The 15,483-nt window shown below is 41.8% G+C and overlaps 1 protein-coding gene across 8 annotated transcripts in view; it reads left to right on the top strand.

The window, feature by feature from the left end:
• LOC110974873 (AT-rich interactive domain-containing protein 1A-like) overlaps positions 1 to 5,617 on the top strand; it is a 117,697-nt gene extending 112,080 nt beyond the window's left edge. For all 8 annotated transcript variants that reach the window (XM_087146645.1, XM_087146644.1, XM_087146641.1 and 5 more), the window contains one exon: positions 892 to 5,617. In XM_087146645.1, the coding sequence (XP_087002771.1) occupies positions 892 to 2,849 (1,958 nt within the window). In that variant the 3' untranslated portion in view covers positions 2,850 to 5,617. The remainder of the gene's footprint in view (positions 1 to 891) is intronic.
• Positions 5,618 to 15,483: the final 9,866 nt, after the last annotated feature.

The following is a 15,483-nucleotide window of genomic DNA, read 5'->3' as shown; positions in this document are numbered from 1 at the left end:
ATCACTTTGTTCAAGCATAGTCCAACACATCTTGTTTTGTTAGCGAAAAAGTGGCAAAATGTCACATCTGACTTATTTTTTAACTTCTAGTAAATTTGGGGGAAACTGTGTAGAACAAATAGGATGAAATCAACATTGCTGCTGTAAGGAGGCAAGAGAATAAGATTGATCAACTGTATGTATGCAAACATGAAATGACTAGAGCGCACTTGTAATGAGTCTTTTGATGTTTCAAATCCAGTGTGCATTTACGTATGTCCAAACCCAAACCAAAAAACACTTTGGAGCTTACCTGAAGAAATAGTCCAAACTCTGTCTAAATGCATATTTCACATCTAGAAAATTTTTATCTGCCATACAACTAGATGTCATTTTTATACAGAGAATTCAGTTCAAACTTTATCTTCTGTTGATGCAGTGCTCTTCTATTTAATTTACAAATAACTTCCATTCAAGCAATGAAAAATACCCAAGGAATGTTAAAACGTCCCAAATGAGACCATTTTGATCCAGTCTCAGGCAGGCAAACCATTGTAAGGCCAGCTTAACGCTTACATGTAGACCGCTGGAATGCAGAGGTCTAAGTTAAAGACCAGAGATATTTTCTAATGAAGAATTGCGAAAAATTCTAAATTGCTAAATTTTACTCTACAAAAGTCATCACATGTAAAATTTGTCCCATCAATTTAAAAACTAGCTATAATTAGAAATATATTTAGGACTAAGATTGACTTCAAGGGAAAGAAAATTAAGTCTGAGTTGTGAAGGGACAGTAGCCTTTGCCTACTTCTTTAATTGAAAAGGAATGCATTTTTTTTCACCTCTACTATTCCACTACCAAGATCTCCATATATTCTAATTGCAGAACCTGTTTGCTTCATCTTCTTGTAGGCACCATTGAAGCATGGAAGTTGATGATGGCACTGAAGTCAGGACTCTTAGCAGAAAGCACTTGGGCTCTGGAAGTCCTCAACATCCTTCTCTATGATAACAATACCATTGTTTACTTTGACTTGGGACAGTTGAAAGGCCTTCTGGAGATCCTTGTAGACCACTACCGGGCAAGCCTTATCGAGGTGTTTGGAACTTTGAACGATGTGGAGGTTAGAACTCGCAGAGAAGTTTCTGATTGTGGGAGTAGAGACTTTCCTCAAGATTGTGTGTGCAGAAGTAACCCACAAAGCACTGTGAAATATCATGATAAATCAGAGGAAGAGTTGATTCAGGAAGCATTGAACATGTTTGATGTTGAGAAACTAAGAGGAGCAGACAAAAAGAAGCTAATCAGGCTAGAGCAGAACTCTGATGGGTTCTATTCCAGCGAAAAAGAGTGGGATTATCATGAAGGCTTCAAGAGTAACCAGCTACATTGGCAGTGTGGTGGTGGTGATATGACAAAGCATATAGTACATGTATTTGAAAGTGACGGAATTCTTAAGAAGATCCTGAAACGTCAGGCCCGCAGAAGGAAAGCTGAAAGAGCCAAGATTGTGAAAATGGTAAACAAGGCCAAAACGATGGAGGAGAACAATCACCTAGAGGCAGAAGAGAATTACCAGAGTAATGACAGCATGGAGAATGTGGAAGATTGCCCTAAAGCAGATGATGAATGTATCAAGGAGGACCAAGAAGAAAAGAATGAAGGTGGAGAAGATGGAAAGGATGAGGAAGAACTTGAAGAAAACACAAAGGAAGAGGAGGAAGATCAAGAGACTGTGTACAATGGGAGGAATGATACTGATGATGACACATGGTTGCAATCTTGCAGTGAAGAACTTCGTGCTGCAAAGAAAAGCTCAGATATTATTGCCTTGTATAAAGGAGACCTAGCACATCCTACCTGTTCTCCCCTAGAAGATGAAGGAACCTGTAATGATCACACTGCTCTGGTCACGACCACAGATGCTCAACGTTCACTCACTCAACGATGCATCACAATATCTAACATCATCAGAAGCCTGTCATTCATCCCTGGCAATGACGTGGAACTATCCAAGCATGCAGGTGTACTTGTAGTGATGGGAAGAATACTGTTGTTGCATCATAGACATGCGGAACGCAAGCAATTACCACAAACATATGATAGAGAAGACCACGATGATTTGGACACTGACTGTCCGATCACTGATAAGGACACATGGTGGTGGCATTGCTTGAACTGTTTGCGTGAGAACACCTTAGTGACTCTGACTAACATATCTGGGCAATTGGATCTGTCTGCATTTGTTGAGCGTGTGAGTTTACCAATTCTAGATGGGCTGCTTCACTGGGCTATTTGCCTCTCTGCTTGTGCGGTGGATCCATTCCCAACACTTCCTGCCACATCCCCCCTCACACCCAAACGTATTGCCGTTGAGGCCCTGTCAAAGCTAAGTATACAGGAAAACAATGTGGACATGATCTTGGCCACTCCACCATTCCATCGTTTAGAGAAGCTTTTTGCCACCTTGACACAATATCTCAGTGACCGCAAGGAGCCTGTGATGCGGGAATTTGCAATAGTACTTTTATCGAGCATTGCCCAGGGTGATCCCAGTGCTAGTCGGGCCATTGCATCTCAGAACTCTAGTATCTCTTTCCTGCTATGTTACCTTGAAGACTCGGAGTATGCCAAGTCCTTGGAGAGTGGAAGTAATGCAAAGCAGCTGAGCCAGAACCCAGACATCCAGCCAGCAAGCCCAGACATGATGCGCAGAACAGCTATCCTTTTGGCAGCATTGGCCAAGGTAGCTGACAATAAACCATTGTTTCTTCAACACCAATATAGACTATTGAATCTTTCTATGTCACCCATGGTGACAGACTCAGTCAAAGCACTGATAGCTGATGCCTTGTATGAAATCTCATGATCATGAGGACCACTTAGATGCAAAGAACGCACACTGCTGTTTTGAAATGGAGTCAAACTCCATAAACATTGCTTGAAACTACTATCTAATGAGTCGAGCAATATTTAGTATGCCCCGTATTTGTTTGCAGTAAAGTACTGTACCATCCGTGTAGCCCTTAATGCTGTTGGATTCTTTATTGCAAATTTCACAAGATGTTCTTGGGCCCCCATAATTCTTACAAAGAAAAGGAGGGATATGGTTTCCTCCAGTAGTGAACTAAGTTGGCATTACAATTCTCAAATTTCAATTATTTGAATCAAGGTCTATGAATTTCAGATCAAGCTGAATCACTCATGTCAGTTTGTAGTTTTCGTGTTCATCTGCGTAGAATCGTATTACTGGATGTTCCTGTGATTGTCAGGATTTTTGAGTTAATTAAATGAAAGAGGAAGTTGAAGTCTTTCATAACAGTAACCTTCTTAAAACAGGATAGAAGATATTTTTCATGCAATCAGAAGCAAACAAAAAATTTTATTTTAAAGGAAGTGCTCACTAAATGATAATTACACATTGGCTTTAGTAATGCAAAAGTAATTGGGAGTAACTGATTGTAGATTCCTAAAGCAGTCAAAGTTCTTGAGAATTGTTTAATTATTAAGCCATGTGAACTTCATTTAAAAAAAAACCAAATTTTCTCTGGCATCTGTACCCTTGGCAGCATCATTGTTACAATTTGTAAAGGGAACATTTCTTGCCTTTTCTTTGGGGGGGGTCATCAAGTCGCTCTTATTACACTGACAAGTTGTCCCGTAGCATACCCCCAAATGATTTTACTGGACCCCCAAATGATGGTATACTGCTGTAGTTGTTAACTTTAATTAACTTTAATTTACTCACATGCTATGTGGATGAAATTAAAGTTTAATGCTTTTAGCATTTGTGAGATGAAAAAACACAACCCTCTTTTTCGAAGCTTTAGGAGGGCATAACAGATTTTTTTTAAGGAAACAAAAATACAAACTTCATTCACCCATTTATAGTCGTACGCATTTGATGGGCCTGGTAAGATAATTAAAACATTGAGCATATTTGTGGAATGTCCGTTTGTGAAATTCTCATAAAACGTTAACTTTTACAAAAACAACAGTACACGCATAGCTGTTGGCCACTTCCTGTTGAACAATTTATGTAGATGAGTACAGGTATCATTTTGCAGCACACCCTAGTGTGAATGTAATGATACTAGAGCATTATGAAAGACGTCTATTAAATGGCCTTCCAAACAAAAATGTCATCTGCATAAAAAGGGCCAAAAACAGCAAAAGAATAGTGTTCTTTATGTCTACAAGGTTTATTTAATGATCCTTATTTATTGACATGGAAAAGATGTTTGAGAAAGGTGCAGAGTTGTCTTCCTTAAAAAAAAGAAGAGGTGAATTAGGAATAGTACGATGAAAGTGCAACCTGCAGGACAGTGGATCATTAGCATACTTACCTCGCCTATAGTCTCCTGTACATTCATCGCATTGTAATCAGTACTTTAACATTTTTTTCTTTCAGTAAAGACACAGGATGAAAACAGATTGGGGTGTACTCCATGGGTAAATGTGGTGTTTAAGCTAATGGTATTTTGAGTTGTGATTGGAATTATCTGGATTTTTAAGGTGTTACCATAGAGTGCGAGTTATAACTCATCATTGAAGTCAGCATGAATGTAACTTTGAGAGCTTTTTGACATATTTTATTTCAGTGTAATGCTTCTGAGATTTTTCTAAACCCTAAGAGCCTCAACTTTGTTTTAAATAGTGGTAACTGAAAGAATTGTATGTTAATGTGGGTATGCATATTTCCTCATTGTCAGGGCCCTTGCTCATGCCCTGAGGGGTAAGTACATGATTCCAAGGGGAAATAAATTGGTGCTCAGTTAATTTTGTGTAAAGATGTTTCATTTCCGGGGTTAATCTGTCAGGTACACAGTCCTAGTGGAACAGATGCCTGTCTCTAAAAAGTGATATATAGAAAAAGACACTAAGGATAGTCACTAAGGATTTGAGATTACAAGACAGGGAAGTTGTACCAAGGCAACCCATGATTGGCTTGAATGTTATTTGTACAGCTGTGATAAGTGGGATATTAAATGATAACTTCCCATGTGTAGTTTTGTATAAAACAAAAACAGGAAAAAATACAACTATTAAAATATATAAATTGTATTTGTGTCAATTTTGTGGCCAAATTACGGTCACAGATATTTATGCTTGAAAAATTTTCACAAATTTTGTATATCTATCTTGTAATAAATTCCGCACACACAAACGGCTTGATTCCCACAATTTCAACTTTGTGTGTGACCACATTATTGCAACTATTTATAACTTCGAATGCCACTTGCTTTTCAAATTTCCTGTTGGGGAAGTCCAAGCATGCAATGTTTCCTTCTTTGCTTGATGACTTGTTTAATATCAATGTGCAAGAATTTTGTTTAGTTTTTGTCCAGCTTTTTGTACGTATGAGACAATACAAGGGGTTATTTGGACCCCTGATGTATCTGTATAATTGAAGTAATCCAGTTTAGAAAGCTTGGTGAACATTTTCGAGGAAAACCAAGTTATGCATTTAAGTTGAAGAGAAATGGATGTAAAGTGATCACCCATTTGTCTTGCTTGGACTGTAGTTTCTTCATAACGGTAGTTTTTCTAGAGCATTAGGCTTATCCAATGTAAAGTGTCCTGAAAATGGTTTATATACAAGTGTCTATGAAATAAATTGTAAATACAGAACATGAATCCTGATCATATGTTGACATGTGTTGGTCTTCAGGTGTCTACAGCTTAGACAATAGTAAAGTAAGTCATGTAAACTGACTCGGAATAATCTAAATGTAGCTGTATATGTACATTTACGTGAAATTAATATTTTCAGTATTTTTTCATTAGAATGACCTATGAGATTGGGTTTAGTGCAACATGGTAAAGATGTAAGTCGAAGTAGAACGGAGATCCGACAGATCCGAGTAAAAATCCGAATCTGATCCGAATATAACAGCCTTGGCACTTTGTAAAGACCTACACATTATTGTCGACGAATTTTAGTTTATAAATGAGACGTCAACGGGAAATACTTTCCAGCAGGGTTGAATAGTGTTCTGTATAAGGCACTATTTTGCCATAGGCAGCAGCTCGAATCTCATTTTGCTAATAAGTGATGGAGCCTTTCATATTTAGGCTAACCTCCCCTAAGGTATGTGCTAATGTACTAGCTATTTGAAGCTTTCCGAAGTTACGAGATTCAACGAGAGACAGTAATCCATTGTTGGTCTACCTCGGAACAAACGAAGCTTGCTTGATGGGCTCTAACACGTCTTGTGGACTTGCACAGGTTATGTGTTTCTCCCTCTGAAAGACGAATTTTAATTTTAGATGCATCGGGGCTCTGGGCTATCTGCTAGAAAAAAAATAGAAACATTCACAGAAATCACCTTCAAAATCCACCTGGACACACGCTGTCCATACCCGGTCCTCAGGACTCGAGTGGGAGTGTTACTGTCCATACCCGGTCCTCAGGACTCGAGTGGGAGTGTTACTGTCCATACCCGGTCCTCAGGACTCGAGGTGGGAGTGTTACTGTCCATACCCGGTCCTCGGGACTCGAGGTGGGAGTGTTACTGTCCATACCCGGTCCTCGGGACTCGAGGTGGGAGTGTTACTGTCCATACCCGGTCCTCGGGACTCGAGTGGGAGTGTTACTGTCCATACCCGGTCCTCAGGACTCGAGGTGGGAGTGTTACTGTCCATACCCGGTCCTCAGGACTCGAGTGGGAGTGTTACTGTCCATACCCGGTCCTCGGGACTCGAGTGGGAGTGTTACTGTCCATACCCGGTCCTCAGGACTCGAGGTGGGAGTGTTACTGTCCATACCCGGTCCTCAGGACTCGAGTGGGAGTGTTACTGTCCATACCCGGTCCTCGGGACTCGAGGTGGGAGTGTTACTGTCCATACCCGGTCCTCAGGACTCGAGTGGGAGTGTTACTGTCCATACCCGGTCCTCAGGACTCGAGGTGGGAGTGTTACTGTCCATACCCGGTCCTCGGGACTCGAGGTGGGAGTGTTACTGTCCATACCCGGTCCTCAGGACTCGAGGTGGGAGTGTTACTGTCCATACCCGGTCCTCAGGACTCGAGGTGGGAGTGTTACTGTCCATACCCGGTCCTCAGGACTCGAGGTGGGAGTGTTACTGTCCATACCCGGTCCTCGGGACTCGAGGTGGGAGTGTTACTGTCCATACCCGGTCCTCAGGACTCGAGTGGGAGTGTTACTGTCCATACCCGCTCCTCAGGACTCGAGGTGGGAGTGTTACTGTCCATACCCGGTCCTCGGGACTCGAGTGGGAGTGTTACTGTCCATACCCGGTCCTCAGGACTCGAGTGGGAGTGTTACTGTCCATACCCGGTCCTCGGGACTCGAGTGGGAGTGTTACTGTCCATACCCGGTGGGAGTGGGAGTGTATATAAACTGTCCACAAGACACATCCACAGCTTAGCGATCGTGTGCTGTTTTATATCTCCACTTCTAAGCGTTCACCTGCATCACTTTGCAGTCGTTTGCCGGCTCCGATCATCCCCTGACTCTGATTTTCTCAGTTAATTCGAGGTGTTGTCTGGGTCATCTTCCTGGAAGAACATTGATACTTCAGTGACTTCAATCACCACTATGTCCATCCAAGCGTGAGGTCAGTACCTTTCATGCAATCATTGCCTCGCCTTACTGCATGTAACTATAAGTACCGGTAGATGATTCAAGGTCCAACTTACAAAGCAGACCACACACTCAACTTTAGGTTCTTGTCAAGAACGATGATACACTTGCCAAGTCGTGCAGCCTTACCCAACCTGCTTTCGACAGTAGGTCATTCCATTATTTTACAGCGTCTCACTGATGACTTATCTGGACAGTGCTGTTGTTTATCCCACACATTTTCAAAATTGTTTCATTCAAATTCATAAATGCATTTCACAGGTGGAGGTCTACTTATTTCTTGCATGAAATCGAAAGTATCATTTGTCTACGTGTAGCTTGTTGAAGGGAAGTATTCGAAAGCCTGCCAATCCAATACACTGGTTTCGTTCATACTCGGGCACTAGTTCACAACCATTAATTTAATACTGACGATATGTAGAAATGGAAGACCACCAGTCTTGCGCATATAACCGTGATTTTGAAAAGTATGGGAAAAACGATGGATACCAGTGCGTTCATTGCGCGTGACGCACTTACATTGCCTGTATTTCTGTATACTGTACATGTGCACTCAAAATGCGTTCACTTTTTTGCTCTTCAGTGCTGCTATCTGTTCTTTTTAAATGTTGCAATCACATCCTTTTAAATCTGCATGGGCCAGATTAAGTACATAAAGGATTTTTTCCACAATCGAAAAATGGCATGAGCACTTCACGTCTACTCCAGCTCATCTGGATTTGCAATATTTTTCAATCAGTTCCAGCAACTCTGATACCTTCAAACTCCAAGGTTTCAACAGTGCAAGGAACCTTTGACTACACACTGCAACACCGATCAATTGAACGCCAACTACTGGGGACAATAGAGTACCAGAATGAGTGCATTCTTAATCAAATGAGTTGCACAATGGACTTAAGCTCAGGACTCCCTGCTGTCCACAAGTACAGTGCTTAAGTCCTACACAACCTAAGAACTTATGTTACTGATAGAGTTTGTCCTTTTTGGGAGACTGTCTGTCTGTGTCTTCAGTTTCTTAAACTCAACAAGATTTTTGTGCTGTACATTTATTTCCACCAGTCAAATCCAGAAGACGCACATGAAGGGGTTGTAGAGCTGGTAAGACTAGACATTTGCAGGATCTTCACACAACAAAGATGTCAAATTCTGTGTTCTTAACTTTAGATCTGTGCGAACAAAACTAAAGACTTCGTAGACTTTGTAATCCAGAATAATTTTGATATTGGGGCTCGGTGAATCCTGGATGGATCAAGACAGAGGATACTCCTCCTGGTTACTCATTTCTGCATGTGCCAAGACCTGGTTCTAAACGAGGGGTGGTGTAACTCTCGTCTACAAGTCGGGATTTATCGTTCAGATCCAAAACACTGACCAAAGTTTGCATCTTTTGAAGCACTAACTGTCAATGTAGTCAGACAATCAACTTCACTCTCCTTGATAATTGTATACCGCCCGCAACCCAAATCGACAGGATGTTCCTTCCATGTGTTTATGCAGGAATTCTCCTATCTTGTAGATCATCATTTGCTGAGAGCGGCACCCATTGTGATAACCGGCAACTTCAATATTCAGATTGATTCTGCACTGGATGTCTCAACCCAATCTTTTCTGTCATTTTTGTCAGCCAGTGGACGTCAACAACATGTGGATGTCCCTACACACCAACATGGACATACACTCGATTTGTTCATCACTCATGTATCAGATTCTCCCATTTTTACTGATCTCAGGTTATTGACGGGATGAGCGACCATAGCGCAGTGATCTGTAAACTTTTGCTGAATACACCACCGGCTTCAACTAAGACAATCACTGTACGGAATTTTCGAAGCATCGGTCTCGACTCGTTCTGTTCTGACATTGCCAAAGCTGACTTCGAATCTTTACCTGATGACGATGTTAATAGGCTAGCAGAACACTACACAGATGTGCTCCGCTGAATACTCGACTTACACGCCCCAGCAAAGACTCGGTCTGTTCGTTGGTTTTCGTCATGGTATAATCCTCAAATCTATGAGGAGAAAAGGAAGCGTTGGAGATTGGAACATCAACAGGGATGAACGCACTTAGAAATTGATCGTCAGCGCTACACTCAAAAGAAACAGAGGGTAAAGGCGTTGAATCATAAAGCAAACTGCAACTACTTCAGTGATCTATTTGTCGAGCCTGCGAAAAATCAAAAGCGAATCTTCCAAATAATAGATGAACTTCTTCACCGAAGTCAAGAGTCGCCACTTCTAGATGCTACGTCTGATGTGACTCTTGCCAATCTGTTCAGGCAAATCGTACTTGTTTCAACGTAGTTGATGACTGGTCATATGAAGAACCTTCAACAGCACTTCACCGTTTATCATCATTTACTCCAGCAACGTAGGAGGAGGTTCTCACTATTATACGCAATGCCCCAACTTCATCATGTCAGCTGGTTCCAATCTTTACCACACTCCTTAAGAAATGCACCAGTGTGATAGTACCTCGCACAACAAAGATAGTCAATACGTGTATTTTGTTAAATGGGGTTTTCCCGGACAACTTAAAAATTGCCCACATTCGTCCTCTTCTGAAAAAGGAGACACTGGACCGGAACGAGTTTAAGAACTACAGACCGGTGTCTAACTTGCCATTTCTCGGCAAACTCTAGAACGTGTAGTTCTCGCACTGCTTGTTCCATTTTTGAAACGGCATGACCTTTGTGAGAAGTACCAGTTAGCCTACCGTGCTTTTCATAGCACTGAAACCTCACTTCTCAAAGTAAAGACTGATATTTTGAACGCCATAGATTATGGATAGATAGTGTTGCTGGTCCTACTTGATCTATCGGCAGCGTTTGACACTGTGGACCACTATACTCTACGTCATCGTCTAGAGCATAGATTTGGTATCACTGCGGTTGCCCTGAACTGGTTCAAATCATTTTTAACAATAAGATCTTAAGCGGTCCGCATCAACAAAGACATCTCCGATGAAGTGCGGATTACCCCAAGGTTCATGTCTTGGGCCTGGATTATTCCCAATCTATACTTCACCTTGGGGACATCATTCGTCGTCATAATCTGCTTTACCACCTATACGCAGATGACACTCAGATTTATGTACCAGTGAAACCTGCACAGGCCGAAGTTAACTTCACGCAAGCTTTGGAAAGTGGAAGAATGCATTGGCGAAATTGGAACGTGGATGAATCAAAATTTCTTCAAATTGAACACTACAAAAACTCAGTTCATAATTCTGGGATCTAATCAACAAATCAGGGAAGTGTCTATTCATCATTACAGAGTTGGCAATGCGCGCTTCTACTAATGTTCGTGACTTGGGTGTGATGTTCGATTCGGCCATGAAAATAGACTGTCAGGTGACGGCAATATCTAAGGCTGCGTTCATCTCAATTAGGAACATTGGAAGAATACGGGATCATCTGACAAGGGGAGCTGCCGAAACCATTGTTCATGCTTTCATCACATCCAAATTGGATTCATGCAACTCACTCCTCTATGGAATCAATAATCAACTCCTCTCTCGTCTTCAAAGAATACAAAATGTTGCAGCACGAATGATCACACGTACAAGGAAAACAGACCACATCACACCTTTGTTAGCCGACCTGCACTGGCTTCCCATCCAACAACGAGTCCAGTACAAACTGTGTCTCATCATCTTTAAGATCTTACAGGGTGATGCTCCAGCTTATTTGGGTGATCTTGTCCAGTTCTATGCTCCAGGTTATCGGGGTTTGCGGTCATCCAAAAGCAATCTACTCAAGGAAACTATGGCTCATTATCGTTGGGGGGGGGAGAAGCTTTCATATTCCAGCACCCAAATTTTGGAACTCTTTACCGGAATTTGTGAGACTATCGAAATCACTTGACACATTCAAGGACAAATTAAAATCATATTTGCATAAACAGGCGTTTGGTTAATATTCCTCAACTTATCATTTATTGGATGTCTTTGCTTATTAGCGCCGTTCGCAGCGGATACTGGCGCTCTATGTTCATTATTATTATTATTATTATTTACCGAGAGTAATAGGGACCGTGTTGAGGTTTTTTAAGGTATTGAGGTATTTTTAACCAGGTATTGTAAGAGTTTGACCACAAAGAAAAATTACCGCAGAAGCTATCACTCCGGTAGTTGTAGGTACTTTTCTTCATTGTGAATATCTAAAGGTGAGCAAGTGCTGCTGGGGTTGGTGGCGGTGGGGTTGTTTGTGATGTGGTTAAAATCGGTGTTTAGAGTTTCAAAATCACCGTCATTTTTTGGCTCTGAGACGTTTTGTGAGTTTAGCGTCCGTTGCTATCCCGTTTGCATTCTAGAGGTCGCAATTAGTAAGTTGTTGCATGGTTGTTGTATCCCTCAAACGTTCTGATTCTCAGATCCATGTCTGAAGGTATCAGATACAACCTCGGTCTCACCACAAAATTCAAAGGAGTTTATCAGATACAACCTCGGTCTCACCACAAAAATCAAAGGAGTTTTGGCGTACTGTATGGAATCTTGAAACTGGTTAATGCTCTGTTCAAGGTCGGGTTCCGAGTTAAAGGTTGTGTACACCATTGGTAACATCCCGAAAATTGGACTACCGTATATAATCTCACTTGAAAGAAAGTACATAACACTCTCAATCAGTCTGTACAATATTTCCACCCAATTTTTTCAAGACCGCTGCGAGCCTTTTGCTCCTCCTTACTGTGCACCCTTAAAAAAGGGTGCAACGAGGCTAGATGAATCTCAAGATTTTTTTATCGACACGCTAAAGGGGCCACTTTTTTGTCGACCCACCAACAAGAAGCCTCAGAGAGGCCCTTTCCTTGTTGCATTTTTTTATGCCTAAACGTCGCCCCTTCCGTCGTCCGTCGGATCGTACTGTCGTGCGTCGCGTCGTACGTCATGTCGTGTATTGTGTCGCCTGAAGCACGACGCGACGCACGACACGACGCGACGCTGTCGCCCTTTGCTTCATGGTGTTTATAGAGGGCGCCTTTACTGTTTTCTTTCATTTCCTTCCCCCGGCCCGTGCTTGCACAGTACAGGCCTTCATTCTGTTGTTTTTTTTCTTGGATTCTTTCTAACTTTGTGTTTTCATTAAGAGTGAGTTGTTGAAGAAAACTCTTTTTCCTTTTTTTTTTTAAATCAAATGTAATCAGAAAGAGCTTTGGACTAACCAGCATTGTCTTCAGGAAATATATAACATTAACGTCAGCCACAACAATGTTTTAGCTTTTCCTGATCTAATTCTGATTTTTCTAATAATTATTGTAAATCCATTCTAAGATACAATACATCAATCATTATTACATGCTTGCAAAATGCAACATTCGGATCTGATGAGAAATTAAGCGCAACGCCAAACAGGGAGGAAGAAAAGACACCGTCACAATGGTAGTAGGATCTACAGTGTTTTATTAAGAAACAAGGACTAATATCATTGAAAGTGTGATGCTGATGAAGTTAACAAGGAAGACTAAACTGAAGGAAGACTGAAGACTGAATATTCTGAGGGTAATAATATAGTGCAGGCTGGGTGGTAACTACCTAAGCCCGTGGTCAAACTTGCGGTCGTACAATTGTAGACAAATTGTCTGGAGGAGTGGGAGAACTACTTGCAAACTGTTGGCATGGACCACAGAGAAATATTTATAAGGTGACAAATCTACCACAAATCTTCATCAACGGTCTTAAAAAGAAATTGGACGGACATTCGAACAAAGATCAGCCGGGTAAATTAAAAAGTGACGAATTCTTGGCTTACACTTATTATGTGAGAGCACCTATTTACGCAAATTTTCTTTCTGCTCGTTTTCATTTTTTTTCTCGATAAAACATGACAAAAACTAATTCAATTTGATGAATGGATGAAACCCCCCCCCCACACACAAAAAAAATTCAACGCCTGCAGCTCAGGGCATGTATTTTGCAAGCGCGATGGACGGAAATGAGAGAAAACAAAAGAAATCATTGGCTGGGAAATTAAGGAGTGATGAATTCCTGAAGACAATGCTGGTTAGTCCAAAGCTCTTTCTGATTACATTTGATTTAAAAAGAAAAAGGAAAAACAACTCACTCTTAATGAAAACACAAAGTTAGAAAGAATCCAAGAAAAAGAATAACAGAATGAAGGCCTGGTACATGTACTGTACAAGCACAGGCCGGGGGAAGGAAATTAAAGAAAACAGTAAATCTGGTGCCCTCTATAAACACCATGAAGCAAAGCTCGACAGCACACGACGTGTCGCGTCGTGCTTCAGGCGACGCGATGCACGACACGACGCGACGCACGACGCGACGGGCGACGGAAGGGGTATGGTGTAAGGGGCGACGGTTAGGCAGAAAAAAAATGCAACAAGGAAAGGCCTAAGACAGCACGACGCGACGGGCGACAGCAGGACGCGACGTGTGTGTACAAACGTAATGCCCCATTGTGTCCGCAGGCCCATTATGTCGGCCCCGTCGTGTCCGCAGGCCCATTCAGTCCGCCCCACTGTGTCCGCAGGCCCATTCAGTCCGCCCCACTCTGTCCGCAGGCCTATTCAGTCCACCCCATTGTGTCCGCATTATGTGATTGTTAATTAATAAAGTGCCTGTCACGTATTTGTTCATTTTTTTTTCATCGTTGATTTCAGAAGCTTTTTTTAAATTCCTTGCAGGTATTTAAATGTAGGCTGTTATTCTTCCACAGTGATGATGGAATTAGTTCTTCATTTTGTGTATACACAAAGTGAAAACTTCCACTGCTCTGTGTTTGGGTCATGTTCCTAACGGAAAAATGAAACAAAAGTTCCCATACTCTGGGTCAAAGTGATACTGTGTGGATTACTTTTTGCACAATGTATTCCACACAAATACACATACATGTAGATGGAACAGGTGAAAAATCCTCATTTTTATGAGTAAGCGTGAGTTTGTTTTTGCATTCAATTGGGGACCCTGAACAATAGAGGACAATAAGGTCCCCGATTGAGATAGGGTGCCCACTTGAAAACTGTGTACAAAACAGATGGGTGGTCTTCTAAAAAGGTTTAAGTACAAACTAAAGAGGAACAACACGGGGTCCCCAGTTGCAGGCAAATACACACTTGTGTGTATGTGTGTATAGGGAAGGGGCGTAATCATACACATCGCCCTACGTCTTAAGTTTGATGGAGCGGAGTTCGGCCGCAACCATGAATTTTGTTTTCCGAGGCCTATTTCCTAAGGTTACGTGAAGTGTTTCCGTGGCCGAGAAAATAAGGGAAACCGGTCCATGCAAGCAAGGTTTAAGGAATAATCGGTCGATTTTATCCTTTTGCTAGCTGGGAGTTGGGGGATTTCAGGATTATTCCCAAAGGATTGCTGCCGTGAATTAGATTTGTTTTCAGCAAGGAGTGCATGAGATTTGTTATGAGCGTTAACAGGGCCACTTCACACTCTTTTCTTACCGTTTGATTTTATACAGCGTCATGGACGAGTGGTCCGTCTGCTGATGTATTTGAATACTTGTTTGTGACCAGCGCAGCATGGAGAGATTATTATGTTGATGTAGCTTTTGATACAGTGGTATAGATACCAGCGTTTGTGCAGATCAGAACTTCCCAGAAAGTTTGTGTGAGATTTGCTTAATTTTCAGGGTACAATCCTTAACTAGGAAGTCATCACTGGTCTCATCTCCTGCACAGTCACGAAAGTGGGTGGGTAACGCCCGCGGGCCCATTAGGCTGGTGTCTCCCAGACAGCGGGAGTTTTAAAACTCCGTGTCCAGAGCTTGGCGACGCAAGGGCTCGTTAGTGTATATTTGTGGGTTTTGTTTCTAATTCACTACATGATTTAATGTATACTGGTGTATATAGAAGTATAAAAAAGGGACTGATTTGGTGGGGAGAAAAAGGCACAGACAATAAGCTCTGTTTCCCCCAACCGTAGAG

This window comes from Acanthaster planci, linkage group LG15, assembly GCF_054643075.1.
Source record: "Acanthaster planci isolate LZ-2023a linkage group LG15, COTS_SCS, whole genome shotgun sequence".
Classification (NCBI taxonomy): domain Eukaryota; kingdom Metazoa; phylum Echinodermata; class Asteroidea; order Valvatida; family Acanthasteridae; genus Acanthaster; species Acanthaster planci.
Note: the sequence above shows the minus strand (reverse complement) of the source record. Positions and strands in the feature narration are given on the sequence as shown.